Genomic DNA, 19436 nt, shown 5'->3' on the forward strand with positions numbered 1-19436 from the left:
CCCCGTAGCTGGTGGAGCTCCGGGTCTCACTGGAGCTCTTTCCAGCTGCCTGTAGGGCAGCCTGTTCCCTTTCACCGTAGGATGGATCCTGGGGAGGAAGGGTGGTGTGAACAGGCATGTACAGGAACCCCCGTCCTCTGGTGGTGATGCTTCCATGATGGGCAAGTCACTGGTGGGGAGTAAAGCTCCTTCTGTACAAAGTCAGCCATGTTCAAAACTAGTGACCAATCACAAATACAAGTGATGCAGTACGTGAAGCACAGTTGCTTGCTTTTGTCAAGAGCCTCTCAGATGAGCTTTCATCGTCTGCTTCTGAGTGAAGGGAAGCAAGACCCATGGAGTCTGCGAGGTTTTCTTTTCCGTAGCTTTCCTGAGGCCCCAGCCAACTGGGAGCAGATGATTTCCTGCTCTGGAAAGGATGGAAAGGTTAGGTAAACACTGAAGTCTGGCTCAAGGAGCTCAGGTATCCCAGGGGGGTCACCTCAACCCGACACTCTTGTTGTTTTCAGGGTTTCAGGGTTTTCTCCTGGTTAAAGGTATAGGCTTTTCCGTAGACATCTGCAGGCAAGTGAGGATGTTTTCTGGACTGAGATTTCCAGAGACCCCTTTAAAAATAGCATAATAGTTCCTCTGGCTGGTCTTGAAGACAAACCTGATCAAGACACTTCCGGGTGCTGAGTGACTTGGGATGCGAGAGGGCCAGTTCAGGAGGACAGAGCAATGACAGTGTTTCTCTTTTCTCTCCGTCTCTTGGGTTGGGCCTGTCGGGCTGTAGGCTCGCACACCCATGTGGGTGGGTTCCTTTCAGCCTTTTGTCCCACCTCAGAGCAGACTTGTCTGCCGCCACCTTCCCTCTCTGTGGCCTTCCTGTGCACGGTCCACGCTTGACCGCTGTCAGCTTTCCTCCTGCCCCCCCCAATCTTGAGTTTTCTGCCACATTTGTCTTGATCTTTCTTAGTCCCTCTGCTGGCACCTCCTTTTTTCCATAGTACTTGACCTGATAGACACTACCTCTGTTTTGGGGTGTTCTGCTGCCCTATCTTTTGTCCCAGGTTCATAGCTGTGTCTTGCACAGAAATTGGTTGGAAACACAGTTCCCGTCCCCTGGGAGTCAGTTACCTCCCCTGGTCACAGATGTGCTGCTGAGGCTTTGTCTGTGCTTGAGATTTCGGGGGGCTCGGCCTCCTGAGCCACAGGCCACCCCACGGCTCTGGTTGATGGTTCCTGCCGTCTGGAGGTGGAGAGAGGAGTGAAGTGTGGGCGGGACTGTAGGGACCTGTTACAGGTTGAGTTGGGTTTTTAATGTTTTTGTGAAGCTCACTGTTCAGAGTGATTCTGTAATGAATCTGCAATCAAGAAATCCTGTTTTATTTATTAAATAAATCAGAATTTTTATATGTTGGTTCCTGCTTAGAATAGATTTTACTGAAAAAAAAAAAACCCACAGTAAATTCTACATTTATTTTCTGTTGTGAGAGGGTTAGAGGTGCTATTTGAAGGAAAACATGCTTGTTTCTTTTATACCAGAGAAGGCTCTTACATCTTCCTATCAAACCCAATATCTTTTTTTCTTACATTTTTATTGAGGTGAAATTCACATAACACAAACTTAATCATTTTTAAATGTACAGCTCAGTGGCATTTAGTACATTCACAGTGTTGTGCAACCACTACCTCTGTTTAGTTCCAAAGTATTTTCCTCACCTCGAAGAAAAGCCCATACTCGTCAAGCAGTCTATACCCCCCTCCCCAGCCCCTAGCAACCAGTTTGCTTCCTATCTGTATGTATTTACTTATTCCGGATATTTCACGTGAATGGAATTATATAGTTTGTGGCCTTGTGTGTTTGGCTTCCTTCCCTTCGCATGTTTTCAAAGTTCACCCACATTGTAGCATGTACTTCATTCCTTTTTGTGGTTGAATAATATTCGATTGTATGGATAGACCACATTTTGTTTATCCAGGGCCATTTTGTCTTTGTTTCTGTTTTCCAGAGTCTAAACTCTTTACTATGTTGTGAACTACTTCCAACTCTTTCCCTTGACTTTTCCTTCCTTCCTTCCTTCCTTCCTTCCTTCCTTCCTTCCTTCCTTCCTTCCTTCCTTCCTTCCTTCCTTCCCTCCCTCCCTCCCTCCCTCCCTCCCTCCCTCCCTCCCTCCCTCCCTTCCTTCCTTCCTTCCTTCCTTCCTCTTCTTGAAAGAGCAGTTTTAGGGGCTTCCCTGGTGGCACAGTGGTTAAGAATGCACCTGCCAATGCAGGGGACACTGGTTCGAGCCCTGGTCCGAGACGATCCCACATATCACAGAGCAGCTAAGCCCGTGTGCCACAACTCCTGAGCCTGTGCCCTAGAGCCTGTGAGCCACAACTACTGAGCCCACGTGCCACAACTCCTGAGCCTGAGCTCTAGAGCCCGTGCTCTGCAACAAGAGAGGCCACCGCAATGAGAAGCCCGCACACCACAACCAAGAGTAGCCCCCGCTCGCCACAACTAGAGAAAGCCTGCGTGCAGCAACACAGACCCAATGCAGCCAAAAAACAGGAGCAGTTTTAGGTTCACAACAAAGTTGAGCAGAAAGTACAGAGAGTCCCATAGACCCCCCCGCCCCCCATGCACAGACTCCCCCATTTATCAGCATCCCCCACCAGATGGTGCATTTGTTATAATCGATGAACATACACCGACACGTTATCACCGAAGTCCAGAGTCTACCTTAGGGGGTCACTCGTAGTGTTGTACGTTCTGTGGGTCTGGACAAACGTATAATGGCAGGGATCCACCACTGTAGTATCATACAGAGTAGTGTCACTACCCTAAAAATCCTCTGTGCTCTGCCTATTCATCCTTCCTTCCCGCCAGCCCCTGGCAACCACTGATTTTTTTACTGTCTCCACAGTTTTGCCTTTTCCAGATGTTGTATTGTTGAAATCATGCAGTGTGGAGCCTTTGCACCTTAGCTTCCTTCACTTAGTAGTAGGCATTGAAGGTCCCTCCATGTCTTCTCATGGCTCAATAGCTCTTTTCTTTTTAATGTTGTCTGGATGGAGCACAGTTTATCCATTAAAAGGACATCTTTGTTGCTTCCAAGTTTTGGCAATTATGAATAAAGCTGCTGTAGACATTTGTGTGCAGGTTTTTGTGTGGATATAAGTTTTCATCTCCTTTGGGTAAACACGGAGGAGCACGATTGCTAGATTGCATACAGTAACAGTATGTTTAGTGTTGTAAGAAATCGCCGGACATTCTTCCAAAGTGGCTGCACCACTGTGCGCTCCCGCCAGCCCAGAATGGGAGTTCCTGTTGCTCCACGTCCTCACCAGCATTTGGTGGTGTTAGGATTTCGGATTTTTGCTGTTCTGATAGATTCGTTGTTGTCATAATTTGCTTTTTTCCCTGGTGACGTGATGCAGAGTATCCTTTTATATATTTATCTGCCATGGGTGTATCTTCTTTGGTGAGATGTCTGTTTGTCCATTTTTTAATTGGCTGTTTGTTTTCTTATTGTTGAGTTTTAAGAATTCTTTGTATACAATAGTCTCCCCTTATCCTCGGTTTCACTTTCTGTAGTTTCAGTTACTTGTGGTCAACTGCAGTCTGAAAATATTAAATGGAAAATTCCAGAAATAAGTCATAAATTTTAAATTGCACACCATTCTGAGTAGCATGATGAAATCTCATGCTGTCCTGCCTCCTGCCTGGAACATGGGCCATCCCTTTGTCCAGCGCATCCCACCCGTTAGTCTTTTGGTAGCCGTCTCAGTGATCAGATGCACTGTGTAGTACTGCAGTGCTTGTATTGACGTGACCCTTGTTTCACTTAATAATGGCCCCAGATTGCAAGAGTGGTGATGCTGGCAATTGAGATATGCCAAAGAGAAGCCATGAAGTGCTTCCTTTAAGTGAAAGGGTGAAAGTTCTTGATTTCTTAAAGAAAGAGAAAAAATCATATGCTGAGGTTACTGAGATCTATGGTAAGAATGAGTCTTCTGGTCATGAAATTGTGAAGAAGGAAAAAGAAATTCATGCTGGTGTTGCTGTCCCACCTCAAACTGCAAAAGTTACACCACACTGCTTAGTTAAGTTGGAAAAGACATTTAATTTGTACCAGATACTTTGAGAGAGACCATGTTCACATGACTTGTTACAGTATATTGTTATAATTCTATTTTATTATTAATGTTACTCTCTTACTTTATAAATTAAACTTTATCTTAAGTATGTGTATGTAGGAAAAAAATACAGTTGACCCTTGAACAACACGGGTTTGAACTGTGAGGGTCCACTTGTACAGATTTTTTTTCAATAAATACGTACTGTAGTACTACACAATCCACGGATGCAGTTACAGAGGGCCTGCTACAAAGTTATACATGGATTTTCACATGTGAGGGGGTTGGCGCCCCTAACCCCTGTGTTGCTCAAGGGTCAGCTGTAGTATATATGGAGCACCACGGTTTCAGGCATCCATGGGGGTTTTGGAACGTATCCCCCGTGGATAAGGGGGAACTACTGTATTTTGGATACCAGTCCTTTGTCAGATGTGTCTTTTGCAAATAATTTCTCCCAGACTGTGGCCCATCTTCTCATTCTCTTGACAGTGTCCTTCACAGAGCAGAAGTTTTTAATTTTAATGAACTCTAACTTCCTTATTTTTTTCTTTCGTGGATTGTGCTTTTGATATGATACTTAAAAAGTCATTGCTGAACACAAGGTCATATATGTTTTTCTCTTATCTTCTCAGAGTTTTATAGTTTGGCGTTTTACGTTTAGACCACTTTGAGTTAATTTTTGTGAAAGGTGTAAGGTCTGTGTCCTGAATCATTTTTTGCACATGGATGTCTGGTTGTTCCAGCACCATTTGTTGAAAAGTCTACCCTTTCTTCATTGAATTGCATTTGCTCATTTGTCAAAGATCAACTGACTATATGTATGTGGCTCTGTTTCTGACCAATGCTTTCTTAATTTAACCTGAAGGTTTTAATCCACCGTATCTTGTATAAATAACTGTATACCTTAGACAGAATATTTGAATTGCATTTTTTCAGCATCCTTACTGAGGGAAAGTGTTACAAGTATATGTTCTGGCAGTTGACATGGAGTGTACTTGGAGTTTAAATCATTAATTAAATCATAGTTCAAAGGTGGCTTTAAGAAGAGGTTGGAGGCTTCCCTGGTGGCGCAGTGGTTGAGATGCAGGGGATATGGGTTCGTACCCCGGTCCGGGAGGATCCCACATGCCGCGGAGTGGCTGGGCCCATGAGCCATGGCCGCTGAGCCTGTGCTCTGCAATGGGAGAGGACACAACAGTGAGAGGCCCGCGTACCAAAAAAAAAAAAAAAAAAAAAAGAAGAGGTTGGAGTATTTAACATTGCCAAATTTCTTTTCAGTTTTTAGCCTGGTAAAAGTTGTATTTGTTGAGTGTCTGAAAGGAGGGTTTGATTATGTGGATATGTCTTTTAAATGAATATTGGGGTACCTTAAGTTCCTTATAAGTATGGGATAAGCATTATATTTTATTTATATTGCTATGTTTTTGAGTAGGTAGACTTTTATGTAACATTGTGATTTGTTTTTTGGTTTTTTTTTTGCGGTACGCGGGCCTCTCACTGTCGTGGCCTCTCCCGTTGCGGAGCACAGGCTCTGGACACGCAGGCTCAGCGGCCACGGCTCATGGGCGCAGCCGCTCCGCGGCATGTGGGATCTTCCCGGACCGGGGCACGAACCCGTGTCCCCTGCATCCGCAGGCGGACTCTCAACCACTGCGCCACCAGGGAAGCCCTAACATTGTGATTTTAATTCAGTGGTTGATTAGTATGACTATATGTATTTATAAATTCCCTGATCTGACCAAACATTAAATCCTTACTAGAAATAATGAAATTGGAGGAGGAGAAACTGAAGGAACACAAGGGTATGAGACTGAGGGAACTCTGATGGATTCCCAGGTAGCTGCTTCAAATCAGATTCTGTATTAACAGCAGGTTGTGGTCACTGTTCCCAGAGGTGCGGGAGTAGCAGAGGGCCGTTTCCTGGTACCAGTGATGGACGTGTGCCTTTGCTTCTCGCCCAGGTCTGAGCTCCTTCTACTCAGAGCTGATGAAGGGCCTGGGTGCCGGGGGCCGCCTCTGGGAGCTCCTCGAGAGAGAACCGGAGCTTCCTTTCAATGGTGGGTCTGAAATGGGTTTGCTTCTCTTGGCTGGGGTTAAACAAATGTGGTTTCGGACCGTGACACCAGCTTCCTGCCCCACTTGGGATGGACGAGCTGGAGCGGGACGCTGTCCCTTGCATGTGGCAGGGATAGGGCCATCAGCGGGGTGGGTGGTGAGGAAGCACAGCTGCTGGGCGCTGTCATGGGGCCCCAGGGCGTCCCTGGAGGCGTGGGGACTGACCACAAAGTGTGCAGCCACTGTTTACCTCCCTGCAGGCGATTTGCTACCACAGACAGCAGGGTAGAAGTGAGTGCAGCTCAGGGGTGCAGATAGGAAGGGCCCGGCCAGTGCCCAGACTCGTCTCCCTTGGTGCTTTTGACGTTTGTGTGGGCAGGGGGAGGGAGGCAGGAAGAGGGATCACACGTATAAAAGCCTCTGAGTTGCCTGGCTTCGGGAGTGGGGTGGAGGGCGCTGGTGCTAATTGGCTGGAGCTGTCTCCTTCATCAGCTGCTTCCCGGGAAGCCGGTGCTCGGGGCAGCTGTGCAGCCTGGGCCAGCCAGCCAAGGGGTCGGGGGACGGGGCTGGGAGCGGCAGCCACTGCCAGCTGCTCGCTGATCCCTAGGTACTGGCGTTGGCCCCAGGTCAGTAGTGAATGCCCAGTATTCTCCACTATGACAGGCTGGGAGAGACTGAGCCCCTTCTCCCAAGTCAGGAGCAAGGTTACACAGGACAGAGCAGACCTCTGACCCCCCTCTAGCTCCGGGGCTGTTGTGCAGCGCCCGCCTGTTCATCATCATCCTCTGAAAACATTGATTTAGAGAAGGTGAGGTACACCCTAGACAAGGGAACCGCGGAGGCAGCGTACAGGGAGAAGGCCACTGGGCTCGCCCGGATGGCTCCCAGGCTGGAAGCTCCATCCACGTCTCGGTTGGCATGGGCAGGCTGGCCCCTCTTCACCTCGGCGTCCCGTCAGTAAGACTGGGATGGGGACTTCTACCTCTCAGGGCTGCGAGGCTCCAGCAAGGTGGCGGGCGTATGGTTGTACTGCCGATGCAGAGCGGGTTCAGGGAAGCGCTGGTCGGAGCCCTCCTGACTTGCCCGGGAAGAGCCCAGACTCCAGGACTCGCCATGTTGGGCCGTGTCTGCAGTCAGACAGGCGGGCACTGGGCTCTGCTGTGAGCCTGAGCTTTGCCCTGAGTGATTGGAGCTCCATCTTCCCTTGCAGAGGGGGCCATTTTAAACGAGAAGAGCTTCCAGGGCGCTTTGGAGTTCAAGAATGTGCATTTCGCCTATCCAGCTCGCCCAGAGGTGCCCATATTCCAGGATTTCAGCCTTTCTATCCCAGCAGGATCCATCACAGCGCTGGTTGGCCCAAGTGGTTCTGGCAAATCAACAGTGATTTCTCTCCTGCTGAGGTTGTACGACGCCAGCGCTGGTGAGTGGCTGAGCACACTGTAGGACGGGAGGCCTCTCCTGGGCCCCCAGAGAGGGTCAGGTTACGCAGGGGCCGTGCAGTGCGCGAGTTCTGAACACAGAGGGTTTGTTCCCAGCAAGGAAGTCCCAAACAGAGGATTCACTTTTCGGGCTATGGCAGCTCACACAGAGGGCCCATCAGGCACGTTGTATATCTTGTGTTCGCCACTCAGGTCCAGAGTGACTTCCTGAACCCCACCTCCTCGTCTCCCGTGTGGTGCTTCCTCCACCGGGAGAGGGGCTCCAAGAAGGTGCCTCGGGGCTGCTGAGCACCACCGGCCACGGCAGCACCATGAGTACGTGCCACTCTGTGCCGGCCCTGAGCTTGTGCAGGAGCCCGGGCTCTCCCTGAAGCCCTCCGGTCCTCCTGCCTGGGGCTGGTGTGCAGACAGGGCACGTGGCCGTCACTGATTCACTTCTGGGCCGCTGCTCCATTGAAGCTTTCTTGCGGTAGTAGAGATTTTCTTACAGACTTTTCTCATTCAGATTTTTTAAAAAAATTTTTAACTGGATTATAGCAGCTTTCAGAGCAAAGAACACATTATTTTACTTCTTTATATCTTTTTAAAATATACAGTTGACCTACAACATATTAGTTTCAGGTGTAGAGCATAATGATTCCATATATGTATATACTGTGAAATGATCACCACAGCGTGTCGAGTTAACATCCATCACCACACACAGTTACAGAGTTGATATCCTTCTTTGTATCAGAGCTCGGAGAAGATAGTCTGTTTTTGGATTAAGAAAACAATGATGGGGACTTCCCTGGTGGTCCAGTGGCTAAGACTCTGCGCTCCCAATGCAGAGGGCCCAGGTTCGATCCCTGGTCAGGGAACTAGATCGCACATGCATGCCGCAACTGAGAGTCCGGATGCCGCAACTAAGACCCAACGCTGCCAAAGTAAAATTAAATAAATATTAAACAAAAAAAAAGGAATGGTATTTCTCAGCAAGAAAACAATTGTCAGTATAAAATAAAACCATGAATTTGAAGAGTATGTCTTATGGTCTTTTTGGTTACAACAGTGTGAGAGCTGGTTATGTGCCAGGTAATTATCTGACTCACAGGTCCTGACCCACAGAACCACCAAGTGCATTAAAATGGGTATTACTACACTGTTTGCCTCTGGAATCACAGCCTTGGTTTACCCTCTACTTGCTGTAAAATTCTGAGTTTAAAAAAATCCTAGTGAGTGGGATGCAAATCAAGTCAAAATACTAAGCCTCTAGTTTCTTCACAACGGTGAGTAAATCAAGGAGAAAAGCAACTACACTTATATTCCTGCCTTTTGTAGCCTATAGAACACTACACTTTTTAAGTCAAGACCTCAGATTTTGGTAGGTTTATGAAAGTTTACAGCTGGCTTGTATAATGCCACACACCTAACTGAGAAGGAATGGGATTTCTTGTGTTGGTCACTGTTGTTGTCATCGGGAAGCATGATTGCGTTCCCTCAAGGTGTAGAGGTAATTCTGTCAGCTGAGGTCACAGAGTTACATCTGACTGTTGAAACACTCTGCCACCGTGTCAGAGTGTTAGTTGCAGACAGCAGACTCTCCAGCTGTGCTTACTCGGGAAGGCGAGCTGGATGGATGAGCTAGGTGGGCTTAGTCATCTAACCACTGCAGGGAGATAGTAGGCGTGGACAATCCAGAAAAGTCCCTTTTAGCTCTGAAACTCCCTAAAATACGTTGGTTTTAGATTCTGTTTGGAGATTTTGAGTATCTGATCTTTAAAAAACTGAGTCTAGAATTTTCACACCAGAGCCTTTCTGTGTTTACATGAGTCATTGGCCCCATGACACTCAGTGACTCTTTCCTTCTTCTCTGCAAGGAACGATCAGTCTTGATGGCCGTGACATCCGTCAGCTAAATCCAGTCTGGCTGAGATCCAAGATTGGGACAGTGAGTCAGGTAGGAGGAGAGGGCTCCATTTTTATTACATTTTCTTTTAAAATTGCTTTTGTCATTTGCTTTTTTCTTGGTCTTGAACCTTTCAAAAGAAAAGGAATGGAAGTTTTCTAGATGTATGAAACCAGTCTCCAGGGCAGGTTGTTTAGGTTTGTAAATAGTGCTGTTTCCTGAAGACCTTAAACATTTTAACCACTCGAAGCATTGACTTTATCAGAAGCTGGGGACTGGCATTACTTTGTAATGCAGATAGTCTAGAAGATTGGGGAGAAAAAGATACAACTGTTTAGCTGCTTCTGGCTCTTCCTCAATTCTCATTTTCATTGCTAGCCAGTCTACTGTTTTGCATAATGGGTTTCAGAGACAAGCAGGCAAAGGCTGTGGCCAGAGCCAGGGTCTCCTTGCAAAGAGGCTGCAGATTTCAAGAACCTTGATGGAATGCGGTGTCTTTGATGAGGCTGTTTTCACAGGACCACTCGGTGCAGGGGAGTTTTGACACAGCTATTGGTATTTTTATCACCAAGCTTCGTGCACAGCAGGCAAACCCAAGCACCCCGACTGCTGAGCCTCTTCCTCTAACGAGCCTTCCCTCAGCACCACTCCATTGGTGGGGGGCAGCGACGGGGGGCTTGGCTCGGTGGTGCAAGGGTAACAGCAGTGCCACAGCCTTATTAGGGAGCGAGAAAGAAGCTGGGAGTTCATTTGCTTTTTAGCACTATTCCACAGAATAGCTCTGTCCAAATGCCACATTCCCTTCTGCTCTGTGTGTATATCAAAAAGTGATAGAAATGGATTCTCCCATTGCCCTTGGAAGGCAGGCAGCTGGAGAATGCAGACGGGCTCGGGGTCCTCCTCGGGGAGGGGGACTTGCATTTACAGAGCGCCTGCTGTGTGCCGGACGCTTGCAGGTGGCTACTGTGGGACCCCGTGTCCTGCAGTGGGGGACCTACAGGTGATAAAGGCAGTCCTGCTCGTGCTAATGCATGAATTTTTTAATCGCCCATGGGGTATATTTATGGAGAATGAACCAGAAAAACAGTATATATTCTCTGGGAACCGTTTAGTGTCTTAGCTGTAAGTATTGTACTAAGCTCCACTGTATTTACTAGACTGTTGCAATTTGCAATAAATACGTTTTATTTCCAATGTGTAGGAACCAATTTTGTTTTCTTGCTCAATTGCGGAGAACATTGCCTATGGTGCAGACGACCCTTCCTCGGTGACGGCTGAGCAGGTAGAGAAAGTGGCTGGTGTAGCCAATGCAGCTGCTTTCATCCGACATTTCCCTCAAGGGTTCAACACAGTGGTCGGAGAAAAGGGTGTTCTCCTCTCAGGTACCTTTTTGTTACCCCTTTGCCGCAAACACTCTCTAAACACTTCCTGTCGCAGTGTTATTTTCTAATTAGGCTCTTGTCCTTAGAGTTTCTGAAATTAACCTTTTTCCTTTTCTCACATCTCTTTTGTATGTGGACAACTCCCCAGTTCCTTTCACTTTCTACCCCAGAGATGTTTCCAGATTCCCACTGGTGTCCCACTGGGTAGTACTCAGCCACAGCAGCTTTCTCTCATCCCAGAAAAGATAACGTTTTGTAACTCGAGATCCTTGAAAATTGTAGAAAATAAGACAGATACCGCGGATGGCAGGATGATTTGTCCAGGGAGGCAGAGACTGCATCAGGGCAGACGTGCAGCTGAAGGGGCTCCTTATTCCTCACTTCGTAGGTTATGTGTAGACCCAGGACGTACAAACTTTTCTGTAAAGGACCAGAGAGTAGATGATTTAGGTTTGTGCGTCACACGTGGTCTCTGTCACAGTCTTATTATTATTTTTTAACGACTCCTTTAAAACATAAAAAGCATTCTCAGCGTGAGGCTGTGCATAGACAGGCCCTGGTCCAGACCTGGCCCAGGTGGAGTCTGCTCTGCCCTGTCCTGGACGAATGGGGGCTCGCAGGGCTGTGGCACCATCTGGCCCATGGTATCGGCTCACCCCGCAGGTCAGATCGCCTTTGGGGGCGGTGTTTCCAGGAGAGAAAGAGAAAACAGTTCTATTGCTTTCAAGTACAGAAGTGGGACCAATGAATAGAGAAGTAAATCTTTGGTGAAACACAGATTTTTTTTTTAATTACAAATATTCAACTGTACTTCCTTTCACGACGAGCTCTGTCACGGGATGTGTGCGAGCAGGGGGTAGAGGCCTCCACGTCAGAGTGAAGCTGCCGGGTAGGGTGGGGGCAGGAGTCCTTCCAGTGCTAAACCGTTTGCTTGAACTTAGACTGCAGACAGTTTAACACAAAAACGTTTTAAGTTTGTTGTGTATGATTGTTTCAATGATAGGCAGTAGATGAAAAAATGTTTTTTGATAGATTGGGGAAGTTCCGGGGTTTTGATAGACTGGGGAAGTTCCGGGAGTAGAACCACTACTGTGTCGCTGGAACAGACGTGTCCTTGGGCAGGACTCCCATGTAAGCTGCTGGTGGTGAAATTACCGAGATGGAGGGGTGGGGTTGGGAGCTACCTGTGCTCTGTCCCATGAGCACAGCACCTGCTTGCTTGGAACAGGTGCTGCATGTCCTTCCCTTCGACCAGGACGCTCAAGCTGCATCTCCAGTGAAATAACCAAAGGTCACAGTCTACCCTGGAGGAAGGCCCCCCGTGTGCGCATTGGCATTGGGGTCTTCAGAGCTGACCGGAGCCCTTGCTGGCCGCTCTGCTGACCCACACCAAGCACTCAGACCCCCACCAACCAGAGAACTGGGAAAGGAAGGGTTTTTCCTCCTTCCCTCCTCGTGAGGGTGGGGTTGCCTGGTTGAGGACAGCTTTTAGCAGCACCACCCATTTCAGCTGAAATGATTAACTTGTCTCAGATGAAATAATAAGTAGGTTCAGCCAGTAACATCAACCAAAAAGGAATGTTTTCATCACCAAAAGTGCAATTGAGTTTCCTAACATGAACTAAGTTGGGAGGAGTGAGTTGAGTCCTGCGCTGAGACTTCACCAGTTATAACTTAGGAGAGCGTCCCTGGGGGGAAGGAGAGGGTGGGGTGCAACAGGGGTGAGGAGGGGAAGTATCACCTGTCCATCCCTCCCCCTTCCCCCACACCACCCCCTGGCGTTTAGTTGAATTTGAGTTTTACAAAGGGGGCTGGCTAGCATGGCATAGCCTATCTGTTGCCCCCATTTTCATACACGCACAAAGTACCGCGTGTGTCGGTTGTTCCCTGGGGCAGGAGAAAGAAAACAGCGTGAGAGTGGAAGTATGGAGTAGTGTTCTGGGCAGACAGTGGAGTTACCAGTCCCAGCTCCTTTCGCTCCTGTCCATCTCACGTACTGCTCTGAAACCTCTAACTTCCTCGAGTTTCCCGTTCGTTTCCTGCTACAAGAGGTGCCCTCTTGCGGGGCACGGCACGTGTGTGGTTAAAAGCGCACAGCACTGTTCAGACCTCGGCTCTGCCACTGACCAGCTGTGAGGCCTCTCACAGGATATTTGTGCCTCAGCTTTTCACCTGTAAAAAGAGAATCATTATAGGATCTACTTCAAAGGCTTGTTTTTGAGATGAAATGAAATAATACATGTAATGCATTTAGGAAATGCCTGGGATGTAAGAATTCCTCAATGTTAGCCATGATAATAATTATTGTTATTATTAATCTTGAGATAGATGAGGAAACATTATAATATTTAAAACGTAGGTTTCTGTTCTCGCATCTATCTCAACTATGACTGGGAGAAACTACCTTCAAATTGCCACATGGCTCATCAGAAAAGCCTGTTACCAAGAATTTTTGTTAAGGCGTTCAATTTTAAAATGTATATATTGTCATTGTCAGGTGGGCAGAAACAGCGAATTGCAATTGCCCGTGCTCTGCTTAAGGTAAGCCGGAAGCCTCTCAGCGGGGGTTGGCATTGTTCTTAATCAGGGACCTTGTAATTTGTAATGTGCAACTTTTCTTCTTCCTTTTTCTTGGGAAGGGGCGGGTGGGTATATGGTTGACAGTTCTGGTGAAAGATGAGTTGGGAATTCCACTGAGTACCTGTGGTCCAAATTTAGCAAGTGTTTCCTGAGTATTAGGAGCCAGAGGGAGAACAGTTTAACACACGGATCTTCCATCAAGCAGCATACAGAATATTTTAAAACAAGAATGTCTCTATGTGTGTAACTGAGTCACTTTGCTGTGCAGCAGAGCACAGCATGGTACATCAACTACACTTCAGTACAAAAAAATAATAAAATTAAGCATACAGTCTAACTGGTAGAGTAGTGATTATATCAAAATACCAAAATAATACAAGTATGCTTACTTGTATAATCTGTAATCACCTGCTAAACTGAATAGTACAGACTTGAAATACTTATACAAGGCTCCTAAGAGGAGAGGGAAAAGCTGAAAGTCATAGACATTGTATTTTTTAAGAAATGATGGCCTTCTCCTTTGTTATATAACTATTCTCCTCAGATTTATAGGTGATTTTTTTTAAAAAAACAGCTTTATTGAAGCATGATTTACATATCATAAAATTGACCAGTTTTAAATGTACTTTTCAGTGACTTTTAGTAAATTTACAGAGTTGTGCACCCATCACACAATCCAATTTTAGAACATTTCTATCACCCTGATACCCTTTTGCAACCTTTCTGCCTTCCCAGCCCCAGCCTGCCACTAATCTACTTTCTGTTTGTCTAGATTTGCCTTTCTGGACATTTCAGATAAGTGGAATCAGACAAGATACAGTCTTCTGCTTCTAGCCTCTTTCAGTAGTATAGTTTTTGGGGCTCCTCCATGTTGTAGCCTATATCAGTACTTTATTCCTTTCCATTCCTTTGTATGGACAGACCACAATTTGTTTATCACCCAAGTGTTAATGAACTTCTGGATTGTTTCCGGTTTAGGGCTGTTGTGAATAGCACTGCTCCGAATGAACAGTGTACAAGCTTTTGTGTGGGCGTGTTTTCATTTCTTCCGGACGGATTCCTAGACAAAGCTAGAATTTATGTGTTTCTCCATTCTGTGTGTACTACTCCTAGGTAAACTACAAGCAGGACCTTGAGAGTCTAGACTCCATGTGACTCACTTTAGAGCCCCACTTCATACTGTTGGTTGATTCACCAGCAGGTTAAAGCTGCACTATGAAGAATATCCGATTCAGTGATCACTATGATCATGGTTTTTGTGTGAGATCATGCGATCTCAGACACTTACGAGTTTGTTTTTCTTCTTTTGTAGCAGCTTTATTGTGATAGAATTCACACACTCTACAGTTCACCCATGGAAAGCGTGCAGTTCAGTGTTAGCGTATTCAGAGTTGTGCCTCCATCACCATAATCAATTTTAGAACATTTTCATCACCCCCAAAATAGCATCCACACACCACCCTGCCTATTTCCCCATTGACCCCAGTCCCAGGTAACGACTCTGCCCCTGCAGAGCTGCCTGTTGTGGACATTTCCTCTAAGTGGAATCGCACACGAGGTGGACTTCTGTGTCTGGTTCCTCTCGCTCAGCAGAGTGTTTTCAAGGGTCATCCATGTTGTATCACGTATCAGCACTTTATTTCGTTTTATTTCTGAGAGTTTGTGTTTTTCTAATAAAATTATGTTTTCTTTTCCTTTTAATGTTTTTCCTTCTTCAGAATCCCAGAATTCTTCTCCTAGATGAAGCAACCAGGTGAGGCTATCTTAATGTGTAATTGGATTAAACCAAATTCTTCCTCTATCACAAACTTTTATTCTGTACTTCAAGTGATAACGGCTGAGAATGCCTTACACTTTAAAGTCACGGGGTCTGAATTAATCATGACAGTTGGGAGGCAGTGAGCAGGCCGAGTCATGAGTTGAGGGTTCTAGTTTCAATTCAGACATTTGTGATGAATCGCTGATCACCAATCAGCAACTGTGCAAAATGCTTTTAACTTACATGGCAGTAGTTCTATGGAGATCAAGGGTCCAAAGCTTCTTTTTTTATAGTAACTTTATAATATAAAATATAGATAGTTGACCCAAGAAGTTGCAATTTTGATCATAGTGAAAATTGGCTGCTAATGAGGGGCCAGTGTACGTGTACCAGGAAATACACGCGTGAACAGTGTGCGTGGCCCTGACGTCTTTGCTTTCCTGTGGGCTCTCCTATTCAGTGCACTGGATGCTGAAAACGAGTACCTCGTTCAGCAAGCTCTGGATCGACTGATGGAAGGAAGGACGGTGTTCATCATCGCCCATCGTCTGTCCACCATTAAGAATGCCAATATGGTAGCTGTCCTTGACCGGGGGAAGATCACCGAGTGTGGGAAACACGAAGAACTGCTTTCGAAACCAGACGGGATATACAGGAAATTAATGAATAAACAGAGTTTTATTTCAGCATAAAGAAGCAATTATTGGTAAACTTAATATGAGACACTTTAAATCAAAGCAGCACTGCAGGAAAAACATTTTTTAAAAACCCAGGCTGTATGAAATCTGTAAATCATACTTCAAGTTATTTGAAATCTGCCTATTTTTTCCAAAGATTGTAAAATATTGTTTTGAGATCGACCTGTTCTCAAGACCTTTTTATTCAGAGTTTTAATAATTGTAACTTTCTAAATGTCTAGTTCACTGAAGTTATTTTCAGGTTTTGTACTTTTATCTTGGAATATTTTGATTAATATAGCCTGGCACCTCACTTTCTTTTATCTGCTGTTATAAATTGAAGCTATTGTCAAATGACAACTTTTAAAAGGGAATTATAAATAAAGAGCCTAATTATTTTAGGCCACTTTACCAATCACTGTGTAATCTCTTGGTAGTACTCTACCTACTTTGGGTATCATTGTACCAGGTAGCATAACAGAAGGTGAAAATCTAACCCTTTATTTTATCCTGATAATCTCATAAAGCAAACCTGACATATATATATATATGTATCTATATATATGTGTGTATATATATATATATGTATATATATGTGTGTATATATATGTGTGTGTGTATATATATATATACACACACACACACACACACACAAATAGTTAACATCACATGGCAAGGAGGGATCATGTATGTTCCCCATCTCCTCTCTTCAGAGGTGTGAAAGTTCAGGGACATGTGTTCCTCTGGGCTGAGACTGTGTTTGGATGTGTGCATTTTCAACATTTTTGGCACATAAGAACCTGATGAGTTGTGAAAAGGGAAGAGGCCCCATCCTTTGAATATGAGAACTTCTGATTTCATTATTTACGTATTTGTTTCTGTGAATTTGGGAAGCCAGGTATTATCAAGAAGGATGTAAAAATGAATTTTACACTTATGTTGTCTGAGGCATGTATCTTGAAAATTATCTTTTAAGAGTTTATAATTCCTAGCCAAATTTTACAGCTTTTTATCAGTTACTTAGTTTTGAAATTTCATTCAATGAGGCTAAATTCCAAAATTATTAATATAACTGTAATGTTCAACCTTAAAACATTTGAAGGAAACTTATATGTTCTTGCTATTCTGCAGAAGATCAAGAAAGCTTAAGAGCTTTTCACTCTTCTGAAAAGAGGACATAACTAACCATCTTTCTTTTATTTGTGGTTATAGTTTTATTCACCTAAATTTCTGAAAATTCCTCAAGCAATGCTGACGCCATTGGATTTGTCGTATTTCATATCGGCACAATTAATTTGCTGTTGCCTCAAGAAAAAGTGCTTTTCTACATTGATAATGCCAGAACCTAAGAAGTGACAATGTTGATGTGATTAAAATGGATGTTTCCTCGTGTCCTAAGTATTGATTAGTTTCCTGATTATACTGGAAGAAACCACTATTTCACGATAAGCATGGAGTATTACATTTATTCTACGTAAGGGAATTTATTAATGAATAAAATGAGTTCAGTGAATGAATGAACTCAGTGTTCTTTGAATTAGTAAACAGTACATCTGTGACAGTAATTTTAACAAGCTTTACTTGTTTTCTTCATGGTTTACTACTATGGTATAGTTCTCAGAAAGATACAATCGCAAGGTTGGATCTGAGGGAAATCTCTTTGTGCCATAGAAATATTTACAAAATTGAATTTGATCATTACATTTTATTTTCTTATACAATGTTAATTGTGTCTTGGGTAACATTTTATGTCATGGATTAAAATTCAAGCACATTACATTTATTGTGCACTTTATTTCTATTATTATTACAGATGCAGCTTGTCACTTGCCACTCACTGATAGGGTTTTGATATGAGTCTGCAAGCAATTGATTTACAATGCAGTCAAACCTCTCTGCTAAGGATAATCTGTATCTGCAGCCGCTCCCCAGCACTAGCATCACCACCTCAGCTCCACCTCAGATCACCAGGCATTAGATTCTCATAAGGAGTGCGCAACCTAGATCCCTCGCATGCGCAGTAGGGTTCGCACTCCTGTGAGAATCTAATGCTGCCGCTGATCTGACAGGAGGCGGAGCTCAGGTGGTAATGCGAGCGATGGGGAGCGGCTGTAAATACAGATGAAGCTTCGCTCGCTCACCCACCCTTCACCTCCTGCTGTGCGGCCTGGTTCCTAACAGGCCACGGACTGCTAGCGGTCTGTGGCCTGGGGTTGGAGACCGCTGATCTAGAAGATAAGCAAAAAGAAGTTTAAATCACATGAAAGTCTCCACGTGAAGATAAAATGTCACATCAGTGCGCTTAGTGTTCTGTTGTCTGCTCTCCCAGGCTCCTCTCTGTGTAAGTAAGGTCTCTGACCTTGGACCTGACTGGTTCCCAGGAAATAATCACAAATTAAACCATTACAGGCCGTACCCTGTATATGTACTTTTATAAAGTAGGGCTCCACTTAGGGAAATCCATTTTATTCCATAAAAGTGCCAAAGCTGTTAAAAAATAAGTGAAAAGAAATGTAAATGTTGTAAAACATTAAGTATATTAATGAAAGAGGTATCTGGAAACTGCATTGTAAATGTTCGTTTGAGGGTGTTTGTTTTTCTGCGTTTTTACATCTGAGGCATCATGGAGCTTAGCTGGTAATCGCCATTCAACTCATTCAGTAAACATTTATGGAGCATCTTCTATTTTGTTAGGTCCTGTGCTAGGTGCTGGCTGCACCTCCCTCATGAGGCTGGCACAGGGGTCCACAAGCTGTGACCTGCTACCTGTTTTGTATGGCCTGCAAAGCTAAGGATGGTTTTTACAGTTTTAAATGGTTAAAAAAAATTCATAATACATGAAAGGTATATGAAATCCAAATTTCAGTGTCCATAAGTAGAATTTTATTGGAACACAGCCATACTCAGGGCAACAGACAGCAAGCTGGAGATTCTTCCTCTCTGGCCCTTGACAGTAAAAGTTTGCAGCCTCCAGCACTGGGGAAAACAACACACATTCTTCACTGCTTGAAGGATGTTTATGCTGAAATTTAGAGTTATCTCAAGAAGTTCCATTGCCACTAGATGGGGGCCTTGGAAATGACTAGGCCTGGATAATTTCCATGATGAGTTCTTCATTGCACCCCTGCCTTTCCATTTGAAGAGGATCATAATTTCTGTGTTGCTGAGAATGGAATTCTGATAGTTCTACCACATCTGCAGGAAATAATCCTGGCTGCTTCCCTGTTGTTGACCGCAGGGATGAGTCCCACATCAATCAGTGTGGTCATAACAGAATGGGCTGAGTTTTAGGAAGGTTGGACAGAGGGAGGCACACCTAGGCTGAGAATCTTACACACACACATGCTGCACTTGTGGGGTATTTTTCTTTTTAATGAAACAAAAATGGGCTTATATTGGACATACTAATTTTTAACCAAACTTTTTTTTTTTTTTTACCGGTATGCGGGCCTCTCACTGTTGTGGCCTCTCCTGTTAAAGAGCACAGGCTCCGGACATGCAGGCTCAGCGGCCATGGCTCACGGGCCCAGCCGCTCCGTGGCATGTGGG

The 19436-nt window shown here is 45.0% G+C and overlaps 1 protein-coding gene across 2 annotated transcripts in view; it reads left to right on the forward strand.

The window, feature by feature from the left end:
- Positions 1–18655, forward strand: part of ABCB10 (ATP binding cassette subfamily B member 10) — a 33691-nt gene extending 15036 nt beyond the window's left edge. The window contains exons 7-14 of one of the 2 annotated variants that reach the window (XM_082854166.1): positions 6069–6164; positions 7373–7582; positions 9461–9540; positions 10691–10871; positions 13369–13412; positions 15170–15204; positions 15671–15916; positions 17100–18655. In XM_082854166.1, coding sequence (XP_082710292.1) covers positions 6069–6164; positions 7373–7582; positions 9461–9540; positions 10691–10871; positions 13369–13412; positions 15170–15204; positions 15671–15902 — 878 coding nt within the window. In that variant the 3' untranslated portion in view covers positions 15903–15916; positions 17100–18655. Of the gene's footprint in view, positions 1–6068; positions 6165–7372; positions 7583–9460; positions 9541–10690; positions 10872–13368; positions 13413–15169; positions 15205–15670 lie in introns of both variants that reach the window. The other variant, XM_082854165.1, reaches the window with a different exon arrangement.
- Positions 18656–19436: the final 781 nt, after the last annotated feature.

The sequence above is a fragment of the Leucopleurus acutus genome, assembly GCF_964270905.1.
Source record: "Leucopleurus acutus genome assembly, chromosome: 14".
Taxonomy (NCBI): Eukaryota; Metazoa; Chordata; class Mammalia; order Artiodactyla; family Delphinidae; genus Leucopleurus; species Leucopleurus acutus.